The sequence below is a fragment of the Dendrobium catenatum genome, unplaced genomic scaffold (genome assembly GCF_001605985.2).
Source record: "Dendrobium catenatum unplaced genomic scaffold, ASM160598v2 fragScaff_scaffold_501, whole genome shotgun sequence".
Classification (NCBI taxonomy): domain Eukaryota; kingdom Viridiplantae; phylum Streptophyta; class Magnoliopsida; order Asparagales; family Orchidaceae; genus Dendrobium; species Dendrobium catenatum.
Window position 1 is genome coordinate 829834 of NW_021318963.1, and position 22163 is coordinate 851996.

Sequence of the window (22163 nt, forward strand, 5' to 3'; positions counted from 1 at the left end):
AGGAGGTGGGATGTACCTCCCATGGAGATTGTTTGAGGATAGAGTAAGGACTGGACCTTTTGGTTTAGTCCGGTAAGTGTTTGAATTTCAACTCTGGGCTTTTTATGCAAGGATTTTGCTTGATTTCATCTTTGTAACGGAAGAAAAATCTCAAATCAAAATCCAGCATGATCAAGTGTGGAAGGGAATAGGGGTGTCAATTTCGGGTCATGGGTCGAACCCAGACCCAACCCAGGTTCAAACGGGTCAAACTCTAACCCGACCCGGGTATATAAACGAGTTGGAAATGCGGACCCGGACCCGACCCGTCGGGTTGCCGGATTGACCTGACCTGACATGGAATGCACGGGCAGGTGCGAGCGGGTGAGTGCGGGTGCGCGCGGGCAAGTGTGCAGACGCGCACGGGCGTGTGCGCGGGCAGCCTCGGGTGCGAGCGACCTCGGCAGGCGGGGGCGGCGGGCTAGCAGACGCGGTTGTGCGGGCGCATGCACGGGCAGCCGAGCAGGTTCACAAGCAGCTGATTTAAACGGGTTAGCTAGTTGACCCGACAACCCGACGGATCAACCCAAACCCGACTTATTTTTCAAACGGGTCGAATTCTAGAACCTGAATCCGACCCATTTTAAAATCGGGTCAGGTCAAATCCCAAATTTCTGGGTCAGATTTGAATTGGGTTTTCGTGTCGTGCCAAATATTGATACCCCTGGAAAGGAATTTAGTATTTCAGTACAATACAGTTCTAATTACAAGTCTGCAACACCTCCCACTTAACACCTTCAATTTATTTGGCAGATTCCCTTCACACCCACACTCTCCAGCTCAAATCCTGATAATCGAAGGCACGATTAATGAAGAGAGAGTGAATCCAAGGCTTCTGCAGTTCATCCATGAATCGCCGCCGCGAATTCAAGGTGAATGGCAGCTGGGATTCATCCCAGAACCTGAATCTTCAGGGTTGACCGATGCTGAGTTCAATTCCGCCATGAAAAAGCTAAGGAAGCAAACTTATGATCCTCCTCAACTCAAAAGAAAGGCCTGGAGGAGAGGATTGTTCAGTAGTAGCAACTATGTACAGGGAAGTAATGATGAGAAGAATGAAGATAAGAAGTGTACGATCTGCTTGGAACCATTTGTACCTAAAGAACAAGTTTTGGTGACTCCATGTAATCATATATTTCATGATAGGTGTCTTACCCCATGGGTGAAGAGCCATGGCCAGTGTCCAGTCTGCAGGTTTAAGCTTTGCGAGAGGAAAGAGATAATTCAGACTCCAAATTACAACTATAACAGTAACAGTAGTGGAAATATATATGAAGATGATTTGGCTCTTGATCTTATAACTCTTGTAAGAGCAATGGAGGAGGCTCTTATGTGGATGCGTCTCAGTTAATAGTTGGCTAAGTTGAATTAATTAGTAGCGAATAAGACGCGGTCAATGATGCTAGTAGATCTTCATGTGAAGCTGTTTAAATATGTTTTTAGTTCTGTCAGAAACTATAATTGGCTTGCTTATGTGAAAGATTGCAAGGCAAGAAGACTATGATTGAATGATGATGTTTGAAGTAGACTATGATGAAAATTTCAATGTTCCAGTATTTGGTACCCCACAAGTATGAATATGAAATATATTTTTCTTTTGCATCAGAAGCTCTTGTACTAACTACCCAGTAGAAAAGCTTTTTTAAATCTTAGGGTATAATAGAAGTTGTATATCTGCATATGTGGTGTGGAACCGCAAATCATCCTGCAGAAAACAAGAGAAGAACAGAAGAAAAGAGAGAAGCAGGGGAGAAATTGAGAAACCTTTGCAAGGTATTAGTATATTCTTCAGTGTCCTTCTCCTACCCTTTTCATGCTATATATATGCAAACGTATAAAAAGCTGCAGAAGTGGTCCTAAAAACGAAAAAGAGCAATGCTAGTGGAGCCGATATATGGCACTTATAGTAAAAAGAAAATGCAAGTAATAACGAAAAGAGTAGTGGCAGCTTAGCCAGGTTGTGTTGCTCCGTCGGGTTAGGATAACCCACATCAATATGCTTTCCAGATATCTAGCAGGTGGTATGCGGGTCATAACAGACCACATTGGAGCACACCTAAGAGTCATCGAATCAAACTCACAAGACGTGTAAAGGATGTCGTCCCTCACAAGGACTATCAAAGGTCCTAATAGATTACATGACTCGCCGCTCACAGCATAAAGGAAGATCTGCCATCAGAAGTTACTTGCCAACATCCACGGCGAGATGCCATCATTCGTGCTCTTCACCACAGTTACAACAAAGAGCAAGCTTGAGAGGTTCCCAGCTCACCCTATCGCAATCATCTAACCACAAAGCTCATTTTTCCTACAACCCAAGACCTCCTCCCTAGGTTATCCTAAGCTTACACGCCCAAGGAGCCAAAGGAGACTAACCAATCTAATGTTCCATTGCTAACCAACCCTTCCAAGGGTAGAATACAATCACCCAAGGTTTCAATTTTGCTGCAATAGCATTTTCTTATTCATCAGTTCAATAGGAAGGCATCACTAAGTGTACTCTTTGACCCTCTTTTAATTCTAGTGAAAGAAACTTGACCAAAATTGCCAGCTTTAACAACCCATTCTCCATAAAGAAACGTTTAATGTGAATGTTTCAGAGCGTCACATTAAACTCCACTTCAATATGATTCCTCACGTAGAGCCAAAAACAATGTGCACCCACATGGACAACACAGGGAATACGAGGAGTTTTTCTTTCCAATCTGCTTGAATTACTTTCCTATTCTAGCAGTCAAGACAGTCTACAAGAGTATTAAGCAATCAAACTGTCTTAGAGCTCACCTAGTCCGCATTTTCCCAGACCATAACAATAACTTCTTGACAATCTCACAACTCTACCACTCTAGTGTTAAAAAGTTTTACGTTATCATTTAAAAAAAAAAAATCTTTAGTTTAGCAAAACTCAGGATAATTACCATCTACTCAACTATATGTCAGAGACAATATTTCTAAAGAAAAATAGAATAGCTTAGAATTATCATTCATTTTTCTTGATGATACTTCAAACTTTACTTATAATAAAGCTTTCGGATAATTGATAAATGGTACAACAGAGCCAAGTTCAAATGGAATAGTTCGAATAGCCACTATAACACTCCAGCGAGCCTTTGTGCTGGCGAATTATTACATCTGGTCACCGGACATCCAATCCAGACACGCCACGTCACCCAAATACATCGGGGCTCGGTATATTTTGGTGACGTGGCGCGTCTGAATTGGTGTCCGGACGAATCCAGACATTGGACATAATATTTGCCCTTTATGCTAAAGCAATTTACAAATCCCAAAACAGCAGGAAAATTGCCAGGATTTAGAGGCAAACAATATGAACTCGATCGCTTATTTAGATTACAATGTCATGAAAATTGTAAACTTGATCGTAGCCCTTTCTGTTAACAGCAAATAAATAAATAAATATATTAATGAAATACCAAATGTCAGTGTCTTGGAGATACTAGACAAAATTGAAGAGGAAAAAAAAGCATACCCAGCTTTTCCACCATATGTTGGGCTGTAGTTGTAAATAAGATTGTCCCGAACTTTTTGTGCTGGAGGCCTAATAAAAGATTTTCGAGCCTCGCTGCTCCACGTTAAAAAAACAGTTTAGGTCGATGATTACCTAAGGAGCTGTTTCAGATCATTTTTATTTTTTTGTTTATGTTTTAATAAAAAATAAAATATGCATATATCTTTTAGAGTATGTTGTTTTTGTTTATATTGAATATTGAATAATTTAAAATAAAAAAAAAAATCCAAAATAGTTCCCAGACTATTCATACATGACTAGTTTAATCTCAAGGTATCATATTGCCTCAATATAGTCACTTGACTATTCAAAATTGATCCAAAATAGTGCAATTGTAATATAAAATTGATCCTAGTTTAGCCCAAAGACTTTACAAAATTGATTCCAATTTTTTTGGATCAATTTTGTATAGTCAAGGGATGAAATTGAAGCAACATTATAATCTGGGACTAAAATGATCATATACGAATAATTGGAGGACTATTTTGAAATTTAAGTTATAAGGAGTCAGGATAGCAGCGCCAGCCAATGATTCAATGATTACGGTGGTGATCAAAAACAGTAATGACGGTAGCCGGTTATGATAATTTGTTCCAAAAATACTCAAAATACTTCAAAGTTACTTTGAATGTTTTTCAAAATAATTTTTTATATTTATAAATATAAAAAAATAGTTTAAAACATAATAAATAAGTATATTTAAATAAATCAATAAATAAATAAATAAACATTACAGTGATCCCAAGCAGCCTCTAAAACTTTTGAAAATGACAATATCAAACCGGATTTGAATGAGATATATTACTATATTAGTATATTCCAAACAAAGGTCATCTATAAAATTGCAATGAAATTAACCTTAAAAAAAAGTCACAGCAATGGGAAAATCAGCAACACTAAATGCTATCTGACGAACTCATTTAAAGGAGTATAATGTGGTGGCACAATCTCAACGACTTAAATTGAAGGGAAGTACATGACATTGAGGCAGCTATTGGCTAGAACGGCTCTACAACATATCTTTTTTTTTTTCACCTTCTTAATCTGATCAGCAAGTAGGATGCAGTTACACAATTCTTGACTATCAGATGCTTCATCAGGTAACAACTAATGATGTAAACCTTTTCTTTAATGTAAAATTCTAGCCATCTTAACCCATCTCTCTCTTTTCCTTTCTAATATACTCACATTATCTTCATCAATCAATCTTATTAGTGCATTTTTTGTCATAAACTATATATCTCAAAATCATCTAATTTATTTATCACACTCTTAGCATCAATAGTTGTTACCTGTACAATTCTAAAATTCTTATTTTTGCTCAACTCAACTCCAGTGTTAGTGAATTTATGCCCAGTAACAAGAAGCATAACAGAAAAAGTTATATTTCTAAATGCTAATCAGCTAATGAATGCTATTAGGCCTTGGATGGTCCTCAAAAGATTCTTAATCAGCTGTCCAAACCATATTTGTACTGCAAAAGTGATCCTAAATTAAAGATTGGGTGACACATGTAATGTTCTTAGTTGGACAAAAAATTAATAGTAAGATTTAGTGTCGGAAGAAAATCTTACGCAATAATGATGCACCAAAACTCAGTTAATGTGGTATACAAGCCTTGGATGTGTACGCATATTATTGTAATTACCGTAAGATTATTTGCCTATGAAAATTTATCATACCTCAAATGCAATCTCAACGATGTTTGGAACAGCACTTATGTAGATTCAAGCTTCGTGGCTTTCTTACTACTTTTTAAAATAACTTTCTAGTACAAAAATTAAAAATTTTGTACTAAAAACTTGCTTTAAATAGTAAGAAATCCGTCTCAAACGAAACCTCAATGGCTCTAGACCATCAGTATTGACTTTTCTTTTACAACATTGATGCATGAATGCTCTGCCAAGTAGACTTCACAAAAATAGAATTCAGAGGCATAACAGCAGCCTAGTCTTCCAAGTGCAATAAATAAGTACCCTTTAGACCTATAAATAAGACTGACTCATAAAGCATTTTCTCAATTTAACTGGGATATAAGTCACAGTTGTCATCTAAAATAAACCTAATGTTCTTTGCGTTTTAATGCCCAGGCCTTAGTAGTTTTCAGTAATAAAAATTTATCTTGAAATAATATAGTTTACATTTTGTAACTTGATGCTTTCTCAAAAGTGCAAAAAAAAAACTTTTTTTACTAAATCACTAGATTAATTATTTCAAAATTAGTTCTCATTGGAAAGGATAGGTTTAATGTTTATATGAAAATCAATAGCCTTTTCATTACATGCTTATCTAATGGAATAAATAAGTTCTCGTCCATAGCATTAGGAAAGATGGTAGTACTAAATCAAGTCTCTCATCTTCAAAATTTTTGCCAAACCAAGTCCTTCATCTTCAAAATTTTTTTCTACTTTTCCCCTTCAAAAGAGGCTCACCTATCATAACTGCATCATCTGCAAATATCATATACCTCGGTACCTCGCTTTCAATTTCTTTATCAAGCTTCTCTATATCAAATACTGAAGTTATGAACATAAAATAAAACTCAGATGTAATTTAGCCCTTTAAAGCCTTTGGCTACTTCATTGCTATTTCTAATTCTAATCACTATTCCATAAAATGATTAATAAGTTACATAATATGCATATTAATATGAATATACGTTTTAGATGTTATGTATATTTAATAACATTTAACGTTAGAAATATATTCTAATGTCAAGAGGGAAAATAAATTAGCAAGCCAAATGGAGTTTGATCCTCACCAAAACACATGCCGCCCCCACTCCCTCAATTCACAAGCAACCGAACAATTATAAAAATGTTATTTGAAGTAGAGGCAAGTTTAAGCCACGAATTTAAATAGCGCTTGAAGTAGTCCAAACTATGCTCTCCATGCAAAGAGATGAAGAGCTCACCACCAAATATAGCCAAATGTTTACCATGATTAAATAACAAGAATGCATCCAATGAAAATAAAAAGTCATGCTGATAGCCGATAGTAGAGTAGGGTCAATATAACATGCCTTGTTTTTTTCAGATTTCAGAATCTTATCAGGAAGGAGAAGAAAAAGCAAAATAGTTCTCTCACAACTTGCAATGCTCTATAATTTGAGAGACGAAAAACAATGACCATATTTAGAATTTTGTTTACTTGTTTCGCTATAATCTTATGTGACGATTGGAAATTTCGGGCTTATTAGGGCAATGGGCAGAAGCAGGACAATTCAATGGAACAAACAAACAATGCTCTTCTTAAGTGAAATATACAATGAAGAACTGAAAAAGAAAAGTGTAACAAAGCCATGCGATATTAGAGAAACTTAAAAACGCCCCATACCTTATGAAGTAGTTTGCCAACAGTTGAGTAACTCGAACTGCATCTTCAGAATGTGGAATAAAGGGTGATCCCCACTCAAAGGCATTTTTCTGCAGTACCAATAATCTTTGCTGTCAACTCAGTTTATACCGTGTGTCATAGTCTTCCACTCTACCCCTTTTTAGTAAAGAAGGATTACCGATAGCAAGAAAAAAAAAATCAAAGTAAACCAATAGGTTATGATCCTCATAAGCCATGAATAATATGTACAATGCAACGCAAGCAACAGGAAGCCCTCTAGTGATTTTCGGATCAAATCAAAAGAACAGTCAATCTGACCATTCACTTCAAAAATGATTATAAGAAGTATCCTCATAATTTGTGTATCAGATGTGAAGGAACTAGGGAATGGGATAAATTAATTCAGGAGCATCAAATTTCTTGATCAAGATTGTTGATTGTGGTGATTATCTGATCACATTATCGAGATCAAAGAATAGGTCATCAAGAATCTAAAGCTACAATAGGATCGTCACTGGACATCATCCAGGGGAGAATAGGAACCTAGACGTTGGACCATCAAATTATAATTCAAATAATAACATGATAAGGATTAGCTTAAAATTTTGAACTAGTTTGCATGAGCTTATTTATAAATTATAATTCAGAATTAGTCTAATTTATGAATGAAATATCTTTTAGTTTATAAACTTATCTAATTTTTTATTTCTATAGAGAATTTTCCATTATATGAGGAGTTTGTGTAAGAGTGGATTAGAAATGTCCCTGCTGTAATTACCTATTTAAAGATTTGTATTCTGCAGCAAATTCAATAAAAAATTTCCCAGTTCTTTCTCCTTCATCCTCTTCTTATATCTTCCATTCTCCCTCAACCCGTGAAGGGGTTAGGCTAGGTTTTCAGTAGCAGGAGCCTAAGGGTGCAAGATCCATCTATGCTGCCTCTACTTTGATTGCTACTGATTGTTTGCTCAAAAAAAAAAATGACGCTTCTGCATGAATACCGCTTTTCAGGCTTAGGATTTCATTCTCCTTAAGGCAGATTGTAGTTTAATTAACCAAATTTTCTATGAAGATTGTATCAGAGTTTATTTAGATATGGGTCCTTACTTTCTATGAGCGCAAACCCTCATAGTTAATTACCCCTCCTACTGCGTAAGAGAAAACTCTCAATTAAGGATGAATTAGCTTCAAAATGTTTTAGTCTTGTTTATTGGTGGATGGAGGAGACCCAATCAAGATCTCATGGTTCCGTTGTCTCAGAAATATTTTAGATTTTAGTCTACCAACAATAATAATCATTGATTGTAATATCCAAGGAATATGATTAGCAGCCATGTGTTACCTCCTCTCAGGAATCCCGAATAAACTAAGGTGGTTAGAAATAGATTTTTGGTTTTATTATGGTTTGGGCTTATATATATGTTCGAATGCCATAAAATTTTAATTTAGTATGGGACTTACGGCTCCCTTTAGGAGTGGCCCGAGATTTGGATTTGGAATGGGGCTTACAACTTCGTTTAGAAGTTGCCCGGTATTTTAATTTAAGTCGGGGCTTACGGATTCCCTTAGAAGTTGCTCATAGGTTTGAATTTGGTCAGGGCTTACAACTTCCCTTGGAAGTTGCATGATATTTTAGTTTAGGTCTAGGCTTACGGCTCCACTTAGGAGTTGCCTGTATGTTTGAATTTGGTCGGGGCTTACAGCTTCCCTTGGAAGTTGCCCAATATTTTAGTTTAGGTTGAGGATTACAGCTCCACTTAGGAGTTACCCATAGGTTTGAATTTGGTCAGGGCTTACAACTTCCCTTGGAAGTTGCCCGATATTTTAGTTTAGGTCAGCGCTTACGGCTCCACTTAAGAGCTTCTCATAGGTTTGATTTAGGTCGGGCTTACAGCTCCATTTAGGAGTTGGCCGTTTGTTTGATTTAGGATAAGACTTACTGCATTCATTGAAAATTGCCTATATGTTTAATTTGGAGTAGGTCTTACAGCTACCATTGGAAGTAGCTTGTTAGTTTTGTTTGGATAAGTCTAATGGCTTTTAAAAGTTGTCTGTTAGTTTTCGTTTAAGGGTTTAACAATTCTCTTAGAAGTTTTCCTAAATACTAGGTCTTACAACTTCTCTAGGAAGTTGCCTACATTTTTAGTTTTTGTTCATGTCCTATAGCTTTCATTGAAAGTTGTGTAGTTTAGATGGGTCTTCCGACTTCCCTTAGAAGTTGTTTGTTAATTTTGTTTGGATAAGGCTTACGACTTCTCTTACAAGTAGCCTGTTAATTTTAATTTAGGGTAGATCGGACAGGAGTTACTTAGTTTGCATTTCTCTACTGCCCCAACACTTGGTGTTTTTACTTCAGCATTACTATTTCTTATTTCAGTACTTTCTCTTTTTAGCACTGCAGCCTTCGCTATAGCACTTTTTTTTTCTTTCTTGCATTGTAGTTTTGTTTACAGTGCTGAGTTGACCTTTGTTTATTTGTTTGCAGGTATTCGAAGCTCACACTGCTTTGGAGTTGCTTGGCAGTTTGTTAGGAGTTTGTTTTATAGTTTGCAGTTCAGAGTTTTGTTTGTAGAGTACGTAGTCATGTTCATAGTTTTGGTAAGTTTTTTTTTTTTTTTTTTGTTTGACGGTTTTAAGAGTTAGCGTTTGTATTAGGATGTTTAGTGTAAACATTTATTTATGTTTCCTTTTATTATCATATTTTTTATTTGATTGCATTAATTCATTAATTAATTAGATATTTTAATTTTATTAATTAGTTAATTGAAGTTTAATTTTGTTATTTTTAAAGTTTTAATTAATATTTTAAATTGATTAATTAATTAATAAAGTCCTTCCCTGCTGCCCCCATTGATTTCCATGGCTGCAGCAACTCTCAACTCAGGAAAACAGCCTCTGTTTTACTGTTTTTACAGGAAATTGGAGTTGGTACAGCAGCTAGTTGTTGTCTCGTAGAGGATATATATATATATATATAGAGAGAGAGAGAGAGAAAGAGAGAGAGAGAGAGAGAGAGAGAGAGAGAGAGAGCACCATTCTTTTATACATGGTACAAACAAAGAAGGAATATAAAAATAATAGAAAGCCACTTCTTGATTTAGAGTTGAATCAAAAGTCAAAAAAGAAAAAACGGCACGAAGAGAGAATGAAAGTCAATCAATGACTAACAATGATTTTATCCCAAAACTGACTGACTAGGTGCCAAATTGAAGGAAAAGATGACCAACATAATGTGTAGTCACTAGTGAGACACTAATGTTGTGACTAGTGAGCCAAATCGTATTCTTCCTATCATGCCAAATCCAAACATGGTTGGAGAGTACAAAGATGAGGATATGATAACTACTCGTGAAAGAAGCAACCATTCAAAGTGGAAAGTCAAAAAGGATATTCCTACAAATGATGGGATGATTGATGTCTAGAAGATGGATGCATAGATCAATCAATTAGAGACAGTTTATCTTGTATGGGTATAACACTCATGAAAGGTTGTTTTTGCCAGCATGAAGCTGACTCATTATGCCTCAAAATGGTGAAATGCCCATCTAAAGATGAATGTGAAACCCCTTTAAATAAAAAGAAACTAAAATATTAAATATCGATGCGTCTTTTGATGTAATTGTTGCAATTTTATTAAGAAACTCCGCAGTTAAACGTGTTCATCTTGGAGAAATCTTGGGATGGATGATCTCCTGGGAAGTTACACCAACAAGATAAAACCGTGAGCCCATTAGGTCAAATTGGATAATATATCGATAGTTAAGAGTTTGGGCCGTTACAAATGATATTAGAGCAATACGCCAGTCGGAAGATGGGAACTAAGTGTCATACAAGAGAAAGTGCTACATCATGGGAGCCACCTCTTGAACCCTGTATGGGACAAAGTGCTACATGGAGGGAGTTGCCACTTGAACTTGTAAGGGTCATCTCTAGAATCTTATATGTCTTGTGGATGATTCAGGGATAAGTACTGATGAAGACGTCAGTTACTTAAGTGGGGGAAATTGTGAAACCCATTAAGTAAAAGAAGCTAAACTTTTAAATATCGAGGCATCTTTTGGTATAATGATTGAAATTTTATTAAGAAACTCTGTAGTATAGCATGTTTATCTTGGAGAAATCCTGGGATGAGTGACATTCTGGGAAATTACACCAACATGTCAAAACCATGAGATTCTTACGCCAAAGCGGACAATGTCTTGATAGTTAAGAGTTTTGGCTATTACAAAATGACCATCAAAAGATGACCTAGGGGATGTTCAAGTAAACAATATGCTAAGAATTCTATCATATGGGATATATAGAAGATCGGTAGAAAAATTGACACAATTTGAGACAATGATAAGAGCAGCATGCGCAAGAGTACAACATGAAAATGCAACGTCCGACAATCACTTTGGGAGTAAATCTTGGGGAAGTAAAAAAAGTTGATATTCACATTTTACAAATGAACAAATCTTGTTTCCGATCACTGATCTCAGTCACGCATATGATGGCAATGATCATAAAGTGAATGAATAAAGCCAAGAAAGAGATGGCATCAAAATCATTCAAGGAAGAAAACATCTTCTCAAAGAACTAAAAAAGGAGAAAAGATAGGCAATGCTCTTAATATTGCTTCCACCTCCAAGTCAAATGTTACAGGAAAGTTCTACGTTAAATGCTAGATACCTGGTCATAGAAAAAAGAAGAGAAAGGTCTTGACTCTTATGAAGGATTAAAATGATCCCAGTTATATTAAATGATTATTTTGATCCCTCTAATTTTTAAACATGAATCAAAATAATCCCACTTTATGTTTCGACTGTTGAAAGTCTGCTTCAAAATGATGATTTAATCCTAAAACTAGAATAATCTGACCAGAAACAAGCTGGCTTCCAGTTATAAAAAGAATGTGGCTTTTGCAAAACCTAACTGGAGATAATATTTACGCAATAAACAGCACAAACGGAAATGATTGAAAGTAAAAAAATCTCCCTAATATAATATTAAACTTGTATTTGGTTGCTGTTGAAATACCAATAATATGTACCATCAAACAAGTATTATAGAATTGGTAAAAAAGCACAGCAACAATATGATTTTTGTTGCAAATCCAGTGTAAACATTTCCAAGGGCTGGCGTAGACTAAAGCTTACGGCAATTTTACACCATGTTCTATTCCAGTTTATCGTACAAAGATGGATCACAAATAACAATATTGGCTTTGAAAGAGAGTAAGTTTCCCCAGACAAAAAGCAACAACATGAAATCTTCAAAGGGTTCTAGGGAATATTGATTTATGATTAATGAATACCTCAGGATGCCACTGGAAACAAGTAATCGGGTAATTATAGGCCTGTGCAGTTGAAACGTACACCTAGAAAAAAAGAGAAATATCATGAAAAAAATACCTCAGATATGAAAAAGGGCAAAAGAAACCGTAGAAAAAAGAATAAAAAAAGCCAATAGATAAGAATGTATTCAATCACCATCATACCTCATCATTTTCATCTGTGCTGGTTGTCAATATCTTAAAGAAACTTGAGAGTGCGTCATTCGCTAGCAACCTTCTTGGTGAAAGGCCTTCCTTTTTATCAAATTTTGTTAAGACATCAAGTAAGCGATGTTAGATTATAGGTAAAAAGAGTAGCTACTTGTATACTAAAAAAATGTTGATCGCAGTGCACATTAAGTTGCATTTGCATTTTTATGTATATGAATCACAAAAAAATATCGGAGAAGAAAACTACTTAAAAAGGAAACGAAGCAGACATTGAATTATAAAAATCTAAATAGAAATCTCATTACTTAATATTGCGCCTTTAGAAAACGTACTCTATGGTTTTGCATCACAATGCACTCGGCGCTTAACTTCCTGAGTAATTCTGATGGAAACCTACATCACAACAGGACGTAATTTGAGTAAAACTAAATATAAAAAAGAGCATTCTTTTCAGGTTAGAATGAACAACAAAAAAGATAATAAAATACTAAAAAAGCAGTAAATTATTTTCAAGCTGGAATGCAATACAAAGAAGATAGTATGTATGCAACACGCACACACAGAAAGTCAGGGTATGAAGGTGCAGATGCTCATTTTGGATAACACACTTGAGGAGAGCTCTGCTTGGGGCCTAGTTGATATAGAAGGCAAGTTGATACACACTAAGGGGCTATTTGGCAAAAGTAGGATGTAACTTTAGTAGAATTTAGTAAATCCTATAAATCCGAATTTATTAAATCTTGAAAACTGTTTGACAAAATAAATGTTAAATCCAGTTAAATCCTATACAACCTTTTGACAATATAATCCAAGATTTAAGGCAGATATTACATTAAAAAAATTAATTTAATTCATGTTTTAATTTTAATTTGCATTTTAAGTACAAATTACTTATTAATTATAACTTTAATTATTATCATTAAATTATAATTAGAAAATAATTTAATTATGAAATAACTTATTAATTTTCAACTTTGATTATATTTTAAATTATTTATGAGTTAATTATTAATTTTAATTTTAATCATCATTGCTAACTAATCATTATAAATAATACAATTAGAATTTAAGCTAATTAACAATGAATCTTTTCTTGGAATATTATCAATTAATTTAAGTCATTAATTATTTATTAATTTATGTTCTGAATTAAATTTAATTAATATAGTTAAACAAAATTAATTTATTACTAACAGTACATGTTCATCGCTACCTTTTTGTAGCCCCAGGTTTGTTAGGGTTGTTTTTCCTCCTCCTATTATTCGTTGCTATTCGACTTCGCTTGCTTAGCATGAGAGATAGTTTTGAGCGCATCACTAAATAACTTCTTCACCTCCTTCGATAACGTTCCTTCCTGTCAGATCTGAAGTCACACCTCCTTGCCGCTCTTCTGTTAGATCAAAAGGAAAAAAGACGACGGTAGCTTGCTGATAGGAAATACTTGAGTTCGCAGGTAACCCTAAGGTAATACTTGAGTTCGCAAGCAATCCTAACCAAAATCGGTAAGCAAACAACAGAGAAACTGCTGTTTGTATCAGGAAAACAGCAAAGTTCTGCTGTTGACAGCAGGAAATCAGCACAGTTTAGGAAAATCTGAGAGAAAAAACGTAAGTAGAAACTTGTATTCCACTAGGAGAAGAAGAAAAACAACAAAGATACAAGTGTTTTCAATTCGAGAGGAAGAACGTACTCTCCACAATTTCCGGCAATGCCAAGAGCCCACATACAAACCCTAGATCTCAAATGAAAATTCAAATTCAAGATCCCCCTCTAATTCTCTCATTACTCCCTAATTAAAGCAAAAGGAAAAATACAAAATACCTAAACAACCTTCTCATTCAAAAATTCCCTCCAACGAAACGCTCAAACTCGCCTGGACCCGCTCTTTCTTCTGTCATTTCTGCGGTGTGGTTCCGCCCGGCTTCGGACCGCCGGGTGTAGAACTGGACCGGTCCAGCTGGGACAGGTCCAAGCGTAACACTTGCTCGATGCAAAGGTAGCGATCTTTCTTCCTTTCGTGCACTTCTTCAGCCAAATCTCGTAAATCCGACGAACTCCAGAATTTAGTAAATCCGGGATTTATGACAAAAAAGAGGGAAACGGAGGATTTAACTTGTTGTGAGATTTAACAATTCCCTAAATCCTGTTTGGCAGGATTTAGCTTAAATCCTGCTGAAATCTAGGATAAATCATGCATCCAAACAACCCCTAAAGGCCCATTGAGGGCAAGTTTTTTACCGCTTTTCTTTTCATATTGCCACCACACCATTATTCAATTACTGCTTTCTTATTTCTTTTCTAAATTTTCTATTGTGAGAAGCAACTTTTTATGACCAAATCTGTTAGAAGGTAATAGTTGTAAAAATCGTCATCCAGCTTTATCAAAAGAGAAAATTTTATAATACTTGACATATCATCAAAAATTATCTTGCTTTGTTGGGCCCCACAAGAGGGGCCGAAATCTCCCTGGATTTGGTTTTCATTTTCCGCCCCCTCCACTATTGGTCTAGCCTCCCTTGGCCTACAGCTATAACAATACTTCCCCCCCAAAGATGCACCTTATACTCAAGGTGGAAGGATGGGATGTTGTTCATGACTTTCTTCAGCTGCTCAGTTAGTCACCATGCTATTGTCCACTGGAACCAATCTAAAGCTTTCCTCTCCATCCCCCAAATTTGCCTGTTTTTTCTTAATAATTTCTCTCTCCTATCTGAATTCAAATAGGAGATCTTTCTCTACTTAATTCCCTCCTTAATTATCCTCCTAACATAATGAATTATTGTTTTGATGGGCCTCACAAGAGGGGCCGAAATGTCCCTCATTTGGTTTCACATTCTACCCCCTCCACTGTCGCTCTAGCCTCCTTTGGCGTGCAGCCGTGACACAACCTTACCAATCCGTACTTTTTTAAAGCATGTGCTTTCATGTACTTTGAACAATGTTTTAAATCAAATTGAATAAAAAAATTGGTCATTTTGATTAGATAATACATTTATAACAATAAAAGGCACACCCCTATCCAAAATCTCAATGAAAGATAGTTTAAATATCTTCATAGGTCAATACATTTAACAAAGTAAGCAAAGTTGCTGTTGATGCTTTATTTCTTCCTATTCATTTTGGGCCCAAATGCCCATAAATAGAATCACCTGGTGTGCAAGCTGTAGGTGGAAATGAAAGCATGGCTTTCAAGTAAAACATGGGCCTCATTTAACCAAGAGATTTGGCCAAATGGATCACCTGTTAATTTCCCAGTATTCCCCGCATGGTGCTAGGACTGGAAAAAACGAAGTTATCCTTCTTTCAGGATTAAATTAAGAAATTTAAGGGAAAAAAGAAGAGAATCAGATGGTGTACCTTTCAAAAACAGATCCTTGAATTTCTGAGATGTCTACAAATTGAAGAGTAGACGCTTGATTTCGTGCCATAAAATGTTCGCATATATCATGGTCCTACTTAAGTAAACAAACAGATCATTGCCAGAAATCGTTAAGTAACAAAGTAGATAAACATAGTAAACAGCAAGCATATTAATCTATGTTTTTATTTATTTTTTTTAAAAGGATTAAAAAAATTAAGAAGATATCCAAAGGTAGAATGGACAAAATAATATAAAAGCTACAACTATACTTTCTCACTTAAAATGGCTTGAGAAATGGAAAATGCATAGTGGGTCGAACTTTTCCTCCAAAAAACAGAGACATACTAGCGGTGCTTTAGTTTTCCCTTGCTTACGAAGCTTTGCTTCTCTTCTGCTCTAAGAATGTTGGAAATATTTTTGAAAACAGAAATTTTAATATGTAAATAAGAACAAGAAAACTATACCTTGCATTGTCAAGAAATTTTTTTGGAAAATACGTAATCCACTGAAATCATAGTCTCATAAATTAAAAAAAAAAAAAAACAAGAAATGCATGTTTGAAAAGACTATATTTGTTGGGGAAGTAAAACGCGCAATGAAAAAAAACAAGAAATGAAAAATTCCAGCAAAAATAAAGAATACCAGGATTTACCATTGAAAGCACAATGAACTCATGTCTGATCTCATTCAAAGCACAATACTCATTGAACTTCTTATCACGATACTCGCCACTATTATCTAATCCGAGACATTTTAGCTTTAAACTTATTTCATTCTCAACCATGGCCATCCACTTCTTGGCAGCATCAAATACAGCTGACTTGTGTTTTAAGAAGTACACCCATACCTTTCTATTATGATCATCAAAAAAAGTGACAAAATAAAAAGAACCTCTTATACAAGAATTTGGAGCAAGACCTCATACATCAGTATGTACTAACTCCAACTTTTTTGACTTCACCTTTAAACTAGTTTTTGAAAAACTCATCATTTGTTGCTTGTCATATACACAGTCTTCATAAAAATCTAATCTTATAGATTTTAAACCAGGAAGTTTTCCTCTAGTAAGAAGTGAATGCATATATTTCTTACTACTACAATAGATGCCAAAAACCACCATTAACATATGAATCAACTACTACAATAGAATTTGATCTTTTGTTGATAACATACAAAGTGTCTTCAATACTGCCATGAGCTATAACCATAGTGCATTTTTTCACATTCACGAATCTCCTATAAATGATATCACATGACAGAAGTTTACAAGCTAACTCACAGAAACTAAATTCCTCTTCAGACAAGGAAAATGTCAACATCCTTGAGTCTCCAAGTTGACCCATCTGGCATTCTGATATCAACATCTCTCTATTCTATAATGACACAGAGATTGTTGTCTCCTAGGTACACTTTGCCCATATCACCCTAAGTGTAGTTCTTGAATGTCTCTTTGTTAGGACTTGCATGAAATGAAGAACTCGAATCTATAACTCAAGATTCAAAGTAATCCAAAGACAAAATTAGATAATTTGATTGACACTCTTATGCATATACATTTGTAGAGTGATTTTTATCTTGACCTCCACAGCTAGCCTTCTTTGAAACATCTTTTTCTTAGGATCTTCAGGGATAATATCATCGTTGATAATTATTTCTTTTTCCTTATCTCTATTAGAGACCCCTTTCTTCGGTGGAGGCGCCGTAATGGATACGAGGTTAGTCTGATTTTTTTGTTTCCTTTGTGCTTTATACAGAGGTCAACAAAACAATATAGTCCTTCTTCAAGCAACCCTTCTTTCCACAGTTCCAACACACAACTTTCACTCTACCTGAAGTAAACTTTCCTCTCTTGGATTTAGATGTTCATCTACTTAGATTTCTATCTAGATCCCTTCCTATGACTTCAACATTCAGAGCATAATTTGAATATTCATCGTTCACCTTCCTGTAAACCTCTTCATTAAGTGGCAATGAAGATAATAGTAACAACACTCTCACCTCATCATCAAACCTGATGCCAACTAAACACAACTGACTCAGTGTTCAAATTATTCAGCTGCTCTGCCATTGAAGTGTTGCCCAACATTTTCATATTGAATAACTTCTTCACCAAGAACACTTTGTTTGAGGCTGACGGCTTCTCTTGCATCCTAGTCAGTGCAACCATGGTATCGACTATAATATTCTCATTTACAATATTGAATGCAACATATGAGAAAAGTGATAGTCGAATCAAACCTACGGTTGTCCGGTCAAGAACCTCCCACCCTCCATAGTCATTGAATCTAACTTCTTGATAATTCCTGTCAACAGTAAATACAACTTCTACTAATATAGCAAATCTTCAATTTGCATCTTCCAAAATGCAAAGTTCGAACCGCTGAACTTCTCAAACTTATGTCTTGCTTCGTCAACCATTACTTCTTGAATATCGCTTGAAGAAGAAAACCTTCCCTCCATGAGGGACGCATCACCATCGTTGCTCTCAATATGGCTTTTGAGGCCGTTTCTAACTTCCACCATGAAATAACCGGTTGTAAATTTTGCCTAAATTTAATGCCTTAAGATATTCAGCAACTGTCCAACGAGATACTGCATTTTCTCTAGTTCTCAAGCCTATAATGCGTATGAGGATTCAAAGTTATCTCGGCTACAAAGGCAAATTTTATAGAAAGTTCGTCTTTGAGCATCAATTTTTTCTTCTTGAACATCCTCATTCTAATCTAAAATAAACTAAGATCAAAGAACTGCAGATTCCAAGCTCAAACACCACATAGTACTTTGAACCCCTGAATTCAAAGTTTTCAAAAAAATGTAATGCTATTGGCATAAAATGATAACTCCGCTGTAAACACGGGGAAATGGATACCAAAAAAATATATCCCAATCAGATACACAAAGGCAAATTAGATCTAACCAAAACATCGCCCTATCCCACAACAAAAGAGAGTGTGTTTCCTTCAGCAGAAACAAGAGAGCTTTTCAAAATCTATGAATGAAATTTTATCCTTCCAAGATGACAAGCAGGCCTATTCATAAAATAATATCAATCTCATATCAACCTCACCCTATCTATGTCAGAAACCTATTTATCCTTAATAACCAAAATGAAACACCAACCATTTAATTGAGTGGCATCGCCTTCAATCTTTAAAGTGGAACAATTTAGAATAGAAATGCTTGAAACATGGAACTAATCAAATTCAAACTATATCAAATTGTTATTTTGTTAACTTTAATTGAGTGCCAAGTTTACTACGATTTTCTAAACAAAGTATGTAAACCATGGGAATAAAAGAAGTGCAATTCCATTTAATATAAACAGAGCTTGGGTGCCCAAAGGGATAAAACAGTGCATTATTTCTCAATGATCTGCATAAACATTAAACTACGTTCCAGTGCTCTCTCTTTTATCCGCAAGGGGTGGGTACCTCTATTATAATAAGTCAACTTCCTTGGCTTATGTATGTATGTAAATATATATATATATATATATATAACACATACAATCACAGGACAAACATTAAGAAAGATGTAACTGAACAATTACAAGAAAAAAGTTGAGCAAAGATACGCTAGACTTGAAGATAAGTATAAAGCCAAATGATACTTAATCCAATATAAATATGAATGTTGTTATTTTCATGGCTGAAATATATGCTTACCTGACTGATAATCATGCTGAGTAGTTCAAATCCTAAACAGATAGCAAATAAAGGAAAATGGTCCCCAGCATCATTTCTTGCTAAAGTAAACTGGACAGTCAGAGAGAAAAAGAAGATTACAATTGATGTATTTTTTAATAAAATCATAATATTATATTTAGATGATGACAAATACAAAAGTAGCAATTATTCTTCTCGCCATTTATTTGATGAGTACAAATCATGCAAACGGTTATCTAAAGAATTATGAAGCGTTTGATGTAGGCGCCCGGGGGGGGTCTCAAAACAAGTTGAGATTTATTTTTTGTAAGCTGCTACTAGATGTCAGCTCATTAATATCTAGTAGAGTGTCTTAAGCTCATAAATTGTAATAATTAATTAGATTCATTCCCTCCCCCTTGTAGCTCTTAGGTTTCTTCCCTTGGCTGCCTTCGTCTCTTCCCCTTCTTGTGTCTCCTTGGTTTCTCCTTGTGTTGTCCCGTTAATTGATGCTAGGTGCTGGTTGCCTTTTCGGTTTTCCCCCTGGCTGCTTTCCCGTGAATTCCCCTTCCCGGTTCCTGTGTTGCCTGCTCGGTTTGCTCCCTGGCTTCCTTCCCGTGGCTTCTCCTTCCAGGTTTCTGTGTTGTCTCTTCGGGTAAGTTACATATTCGCAATTGCAAGATCATCTATTACTATCAAATCAAGAAAAATCTTTCCTGCTATCTCCTATTCCATAAAAATCATGAATATTCTCAAGCCCAATCCACTATAACTCAATGATTATTTAATATACCAATAATAATTATCCTTTCTTCATATATATATATATATGTGTGTGTGTGTGTGTGTGTAATAGTTCAATAACCTCTTGCAAAGTTAATTTTTTACACTTTATTGCAATCAAAATTGAGAAGAATAAACACTTATTATGTCTATGTCCACACTAATAGTTAACTTCATAGAAATCAATCATTAACTTTATTTACTTCAATAATTTTATCATTACACTCCCCATCCACTATTACCCTTCTCCATTCACATTATTAACCTTCCTAGCATAGGATAGCTTATAAACATAACTAATGCCTCTTGACTTTCCACTTTCTATTCGAGTTCTTGTAAAGATGTGACATATATTTGTTTTTATTAGCATTGTCTACAAATTTTATATAGAAAATATAAGTTTAGTTTTAGGCCTGGTAACAAAGTGATCAATCTTTCTCTACAATTGGTAACCAATGAAATCACTCGTAAGAAACATACTACCCAACTTTACCTATTTCTCATCATAATCAAATGAAGTTGTGAAGAGTCACTTATCTAGTGACAACCTGGAAAATTCTTACCCACCTCTATTAAAAATTGGTTAGGTTGTACTACCTCTTTTGAGATAGAAATTATTCCTTGCGGAGTCTGGACGGAAAGTTCTCATCTGGATTGTGAGTGTACACCTGTGTGCAATGTGTATAATTTTTTTTACACAGTTTGGTTCAAACTGTGTGCACACTGTTTGTACACTGACAGTGTGTTCACTCAAAGTCCGAATGGAAACTTCCCGTCCGGACTCTGCACGGAATAATTTCTCCTTTTGAGAATGCCTAGCACTAAGAAAAAAACATCTAATTCGGATCAAATACATAAAATTTGCACAGATATTTCAATTCTATGTGAGCCTAATATCAATCCTTTCAGCCGCGATGCCAGTAGTTTTCTTAACAAGATGATGCAGAAATAATTAAATACTATGGGCATCTTCATTGCTTAACTCTCTAACATGCAAGTATTATGCTGCATAAGAAAGCAAATGAAGCATGCCAGCATATGATTTTTTCTTAATACAGACCATTACAAAGTGTCAAGTACTAGCACAACAAAATTGTGCGAAGAGCGTTGACAGCATATGAGCATGATTATTAGAGCAAACTATAAATGATCAAGACATTCCAGAAAATACTCTTCAAAAAGGACTTATTTCATTCTTGGACAATTATCAAAAGAAAATGTTTCGATAAATTACCTCATAAACTTTCTTGATAGTCTCAAAGTACAAGCCCTCTTTAGCCCACCCACCTGTAAACAGAACGCCATTCACTAGCTCGAGTTTCTACAGCAAATATGCAAGTAAGACAAATTATTCAACATCAATCAAATAATGCCAGAAAATACATCATATGATCGTACACGAGCTCAATTATGAAACAAACTTCTAATTGAAATTTGAACTAATCAGATGAAGAAATCGAATCGTGCGTGCAAGGGAAGAGAGGAGAGAGAGGGGGGAGATGCTCACTTCGGAGATGACATCCCAAGGCTCGTTGTAAATGACAGGAATGACCCGAGCCCCAGCCGACTCGACAAACTTGACGTAGGAGGCCGGGATGTTGGAGGTGTCGGTCAAGTTACTGAGCCTCCCGCTGGCGCCATCTCCAGGGTGACTGACGATACCGATCACCGGCTGGTAATAAAGTGCGGGATCCGCCGAAGGGCAGCTTTCTCCAGAAATAAAATCATGGAGGAGCTCCTCTGCCCATTCCTCTCTTGGTAAAAGAGTGTATTTGCGTGCAGCGGCCGCGGTGGAGACAGAGAAGGCAACGAGCAGAGACACACAGAGAAACCTCAACATTGCCGGCCTGTAAAGGAGAAAGAACCGAGGCGCGAGTTCTTCTTCACCTCAAATTTGCATTCTAATCGGAAAACAATAAAAGCTTTTTCACTTTTTCAACAAGCTTCAAATTCTGCCACGGTGCCACTGCCACCCAGACGCTCTGG

General features: G+C 35.7%; 2 protein-coding genes across 4 annotated transcripts; one reads left to right on the plus strand and one right to left on the minus strand.

Annotated features, from left to right (window-relative positions):
* The first annotated feature begins 6 nt into the window (after positions 1-6).
* LOC110094941 (E3 ubiquitin-protein ligase RNF128) lies at positions 7-1647 on the plus strand. Of its 3 annotated transcripts, none has more exons than XM_020820290.2 (2): positions 7-72; positions 793-1647. In XM_020820290.2, the coding sequence occupies exons 1-2, from the start codon at positions 11-13 to the stop codon at positions 1388-1390; spliced, it is 660 nt and encodes a 219-aa protein (XP_020675949.1). In that variant the 5' UTR covers positions 7-10; the 3' UTR covers positions 1391-1647. The 3 variants fall into 3 exon arrangements, with proteins under 3 accessions (XP_020675949.1, XP_028550361.1, XP_028550362.1); XM_028694528.1 differs by lacking the exon at positions 7-72 and adding an exon at positions 80-530; XM_028694529.1 differs by lacking the exon at positions 7-72 and adding an exon at positions 350-505.
* A 1344-nt stretch (positions 1648-2991) lies between these two features.
* On the minus strand, positions 2992-22152 carry LOC110094990 (gamma-glutamyl hydrolase 2). Its single transcript, XM_020820352.2, has 10 exons — positions 21685-22152; positions 21412-21498; positions 19416-19505; positions 15747-15841; positions 12722-12782; positions 12384-12473; positions 12201-12263; positions 6905-6993; positions 3530-3622; positions 2992-3431 (listed from the first exon to the last, which is right to left on the minus strand). Exons 1-10 carry the CDS (start codon positions 22015-22017, stop codon positions 3386-3388), a joined length of 1047 nt encoding a protein of 348 aa, XP_020676011.1. The 5' UTR covers positions 22018-22152; the 3' UTR covers positions 2992-3385.
* Positions 22153-22163: the final 11 nt, after the last annotated feature.

Excerpts from the sequence above, each read along its gene's own strand:
- LOC110094941 (XM_028694528.1), top strand. The coding sequence starts at position 337 with ATGGAATGCACGGGCAGGTGCGAGCGGGTGAGTGCGGGTGCGCGCGGG. Across the intron at positions 531-792 it reads CAAGCAGCTGATTTAAACGG|ATTCCCTTCACACCCACACT; the intron begins GTTAGCTAGTTG and ends TTTATTTGGCAG.
- LOC110094990 (XM_020820352.2), bottom strand. The coding sequence starts at position 22,017 with ATGTTGAGGTTTCTCTGTGTGTCTCTGCTCGTTGCCTTCTCTGTCTCC. Across the intron at positions 15,842-19,415 it reads TCAGCATGATTATCAGTCAG|GACCATGATATATGCGAACA; the intron begins GTAAGCATATAT and ends TTACTTAAGTAG. Across the intron at positions 12,783-15,746 it reads CAAGGATCTGTTTTTGAAAG|GTTTCCATCAGAATTACTCA; the intron begins GTACACCATCTG and ends GTTGTGATGTAG.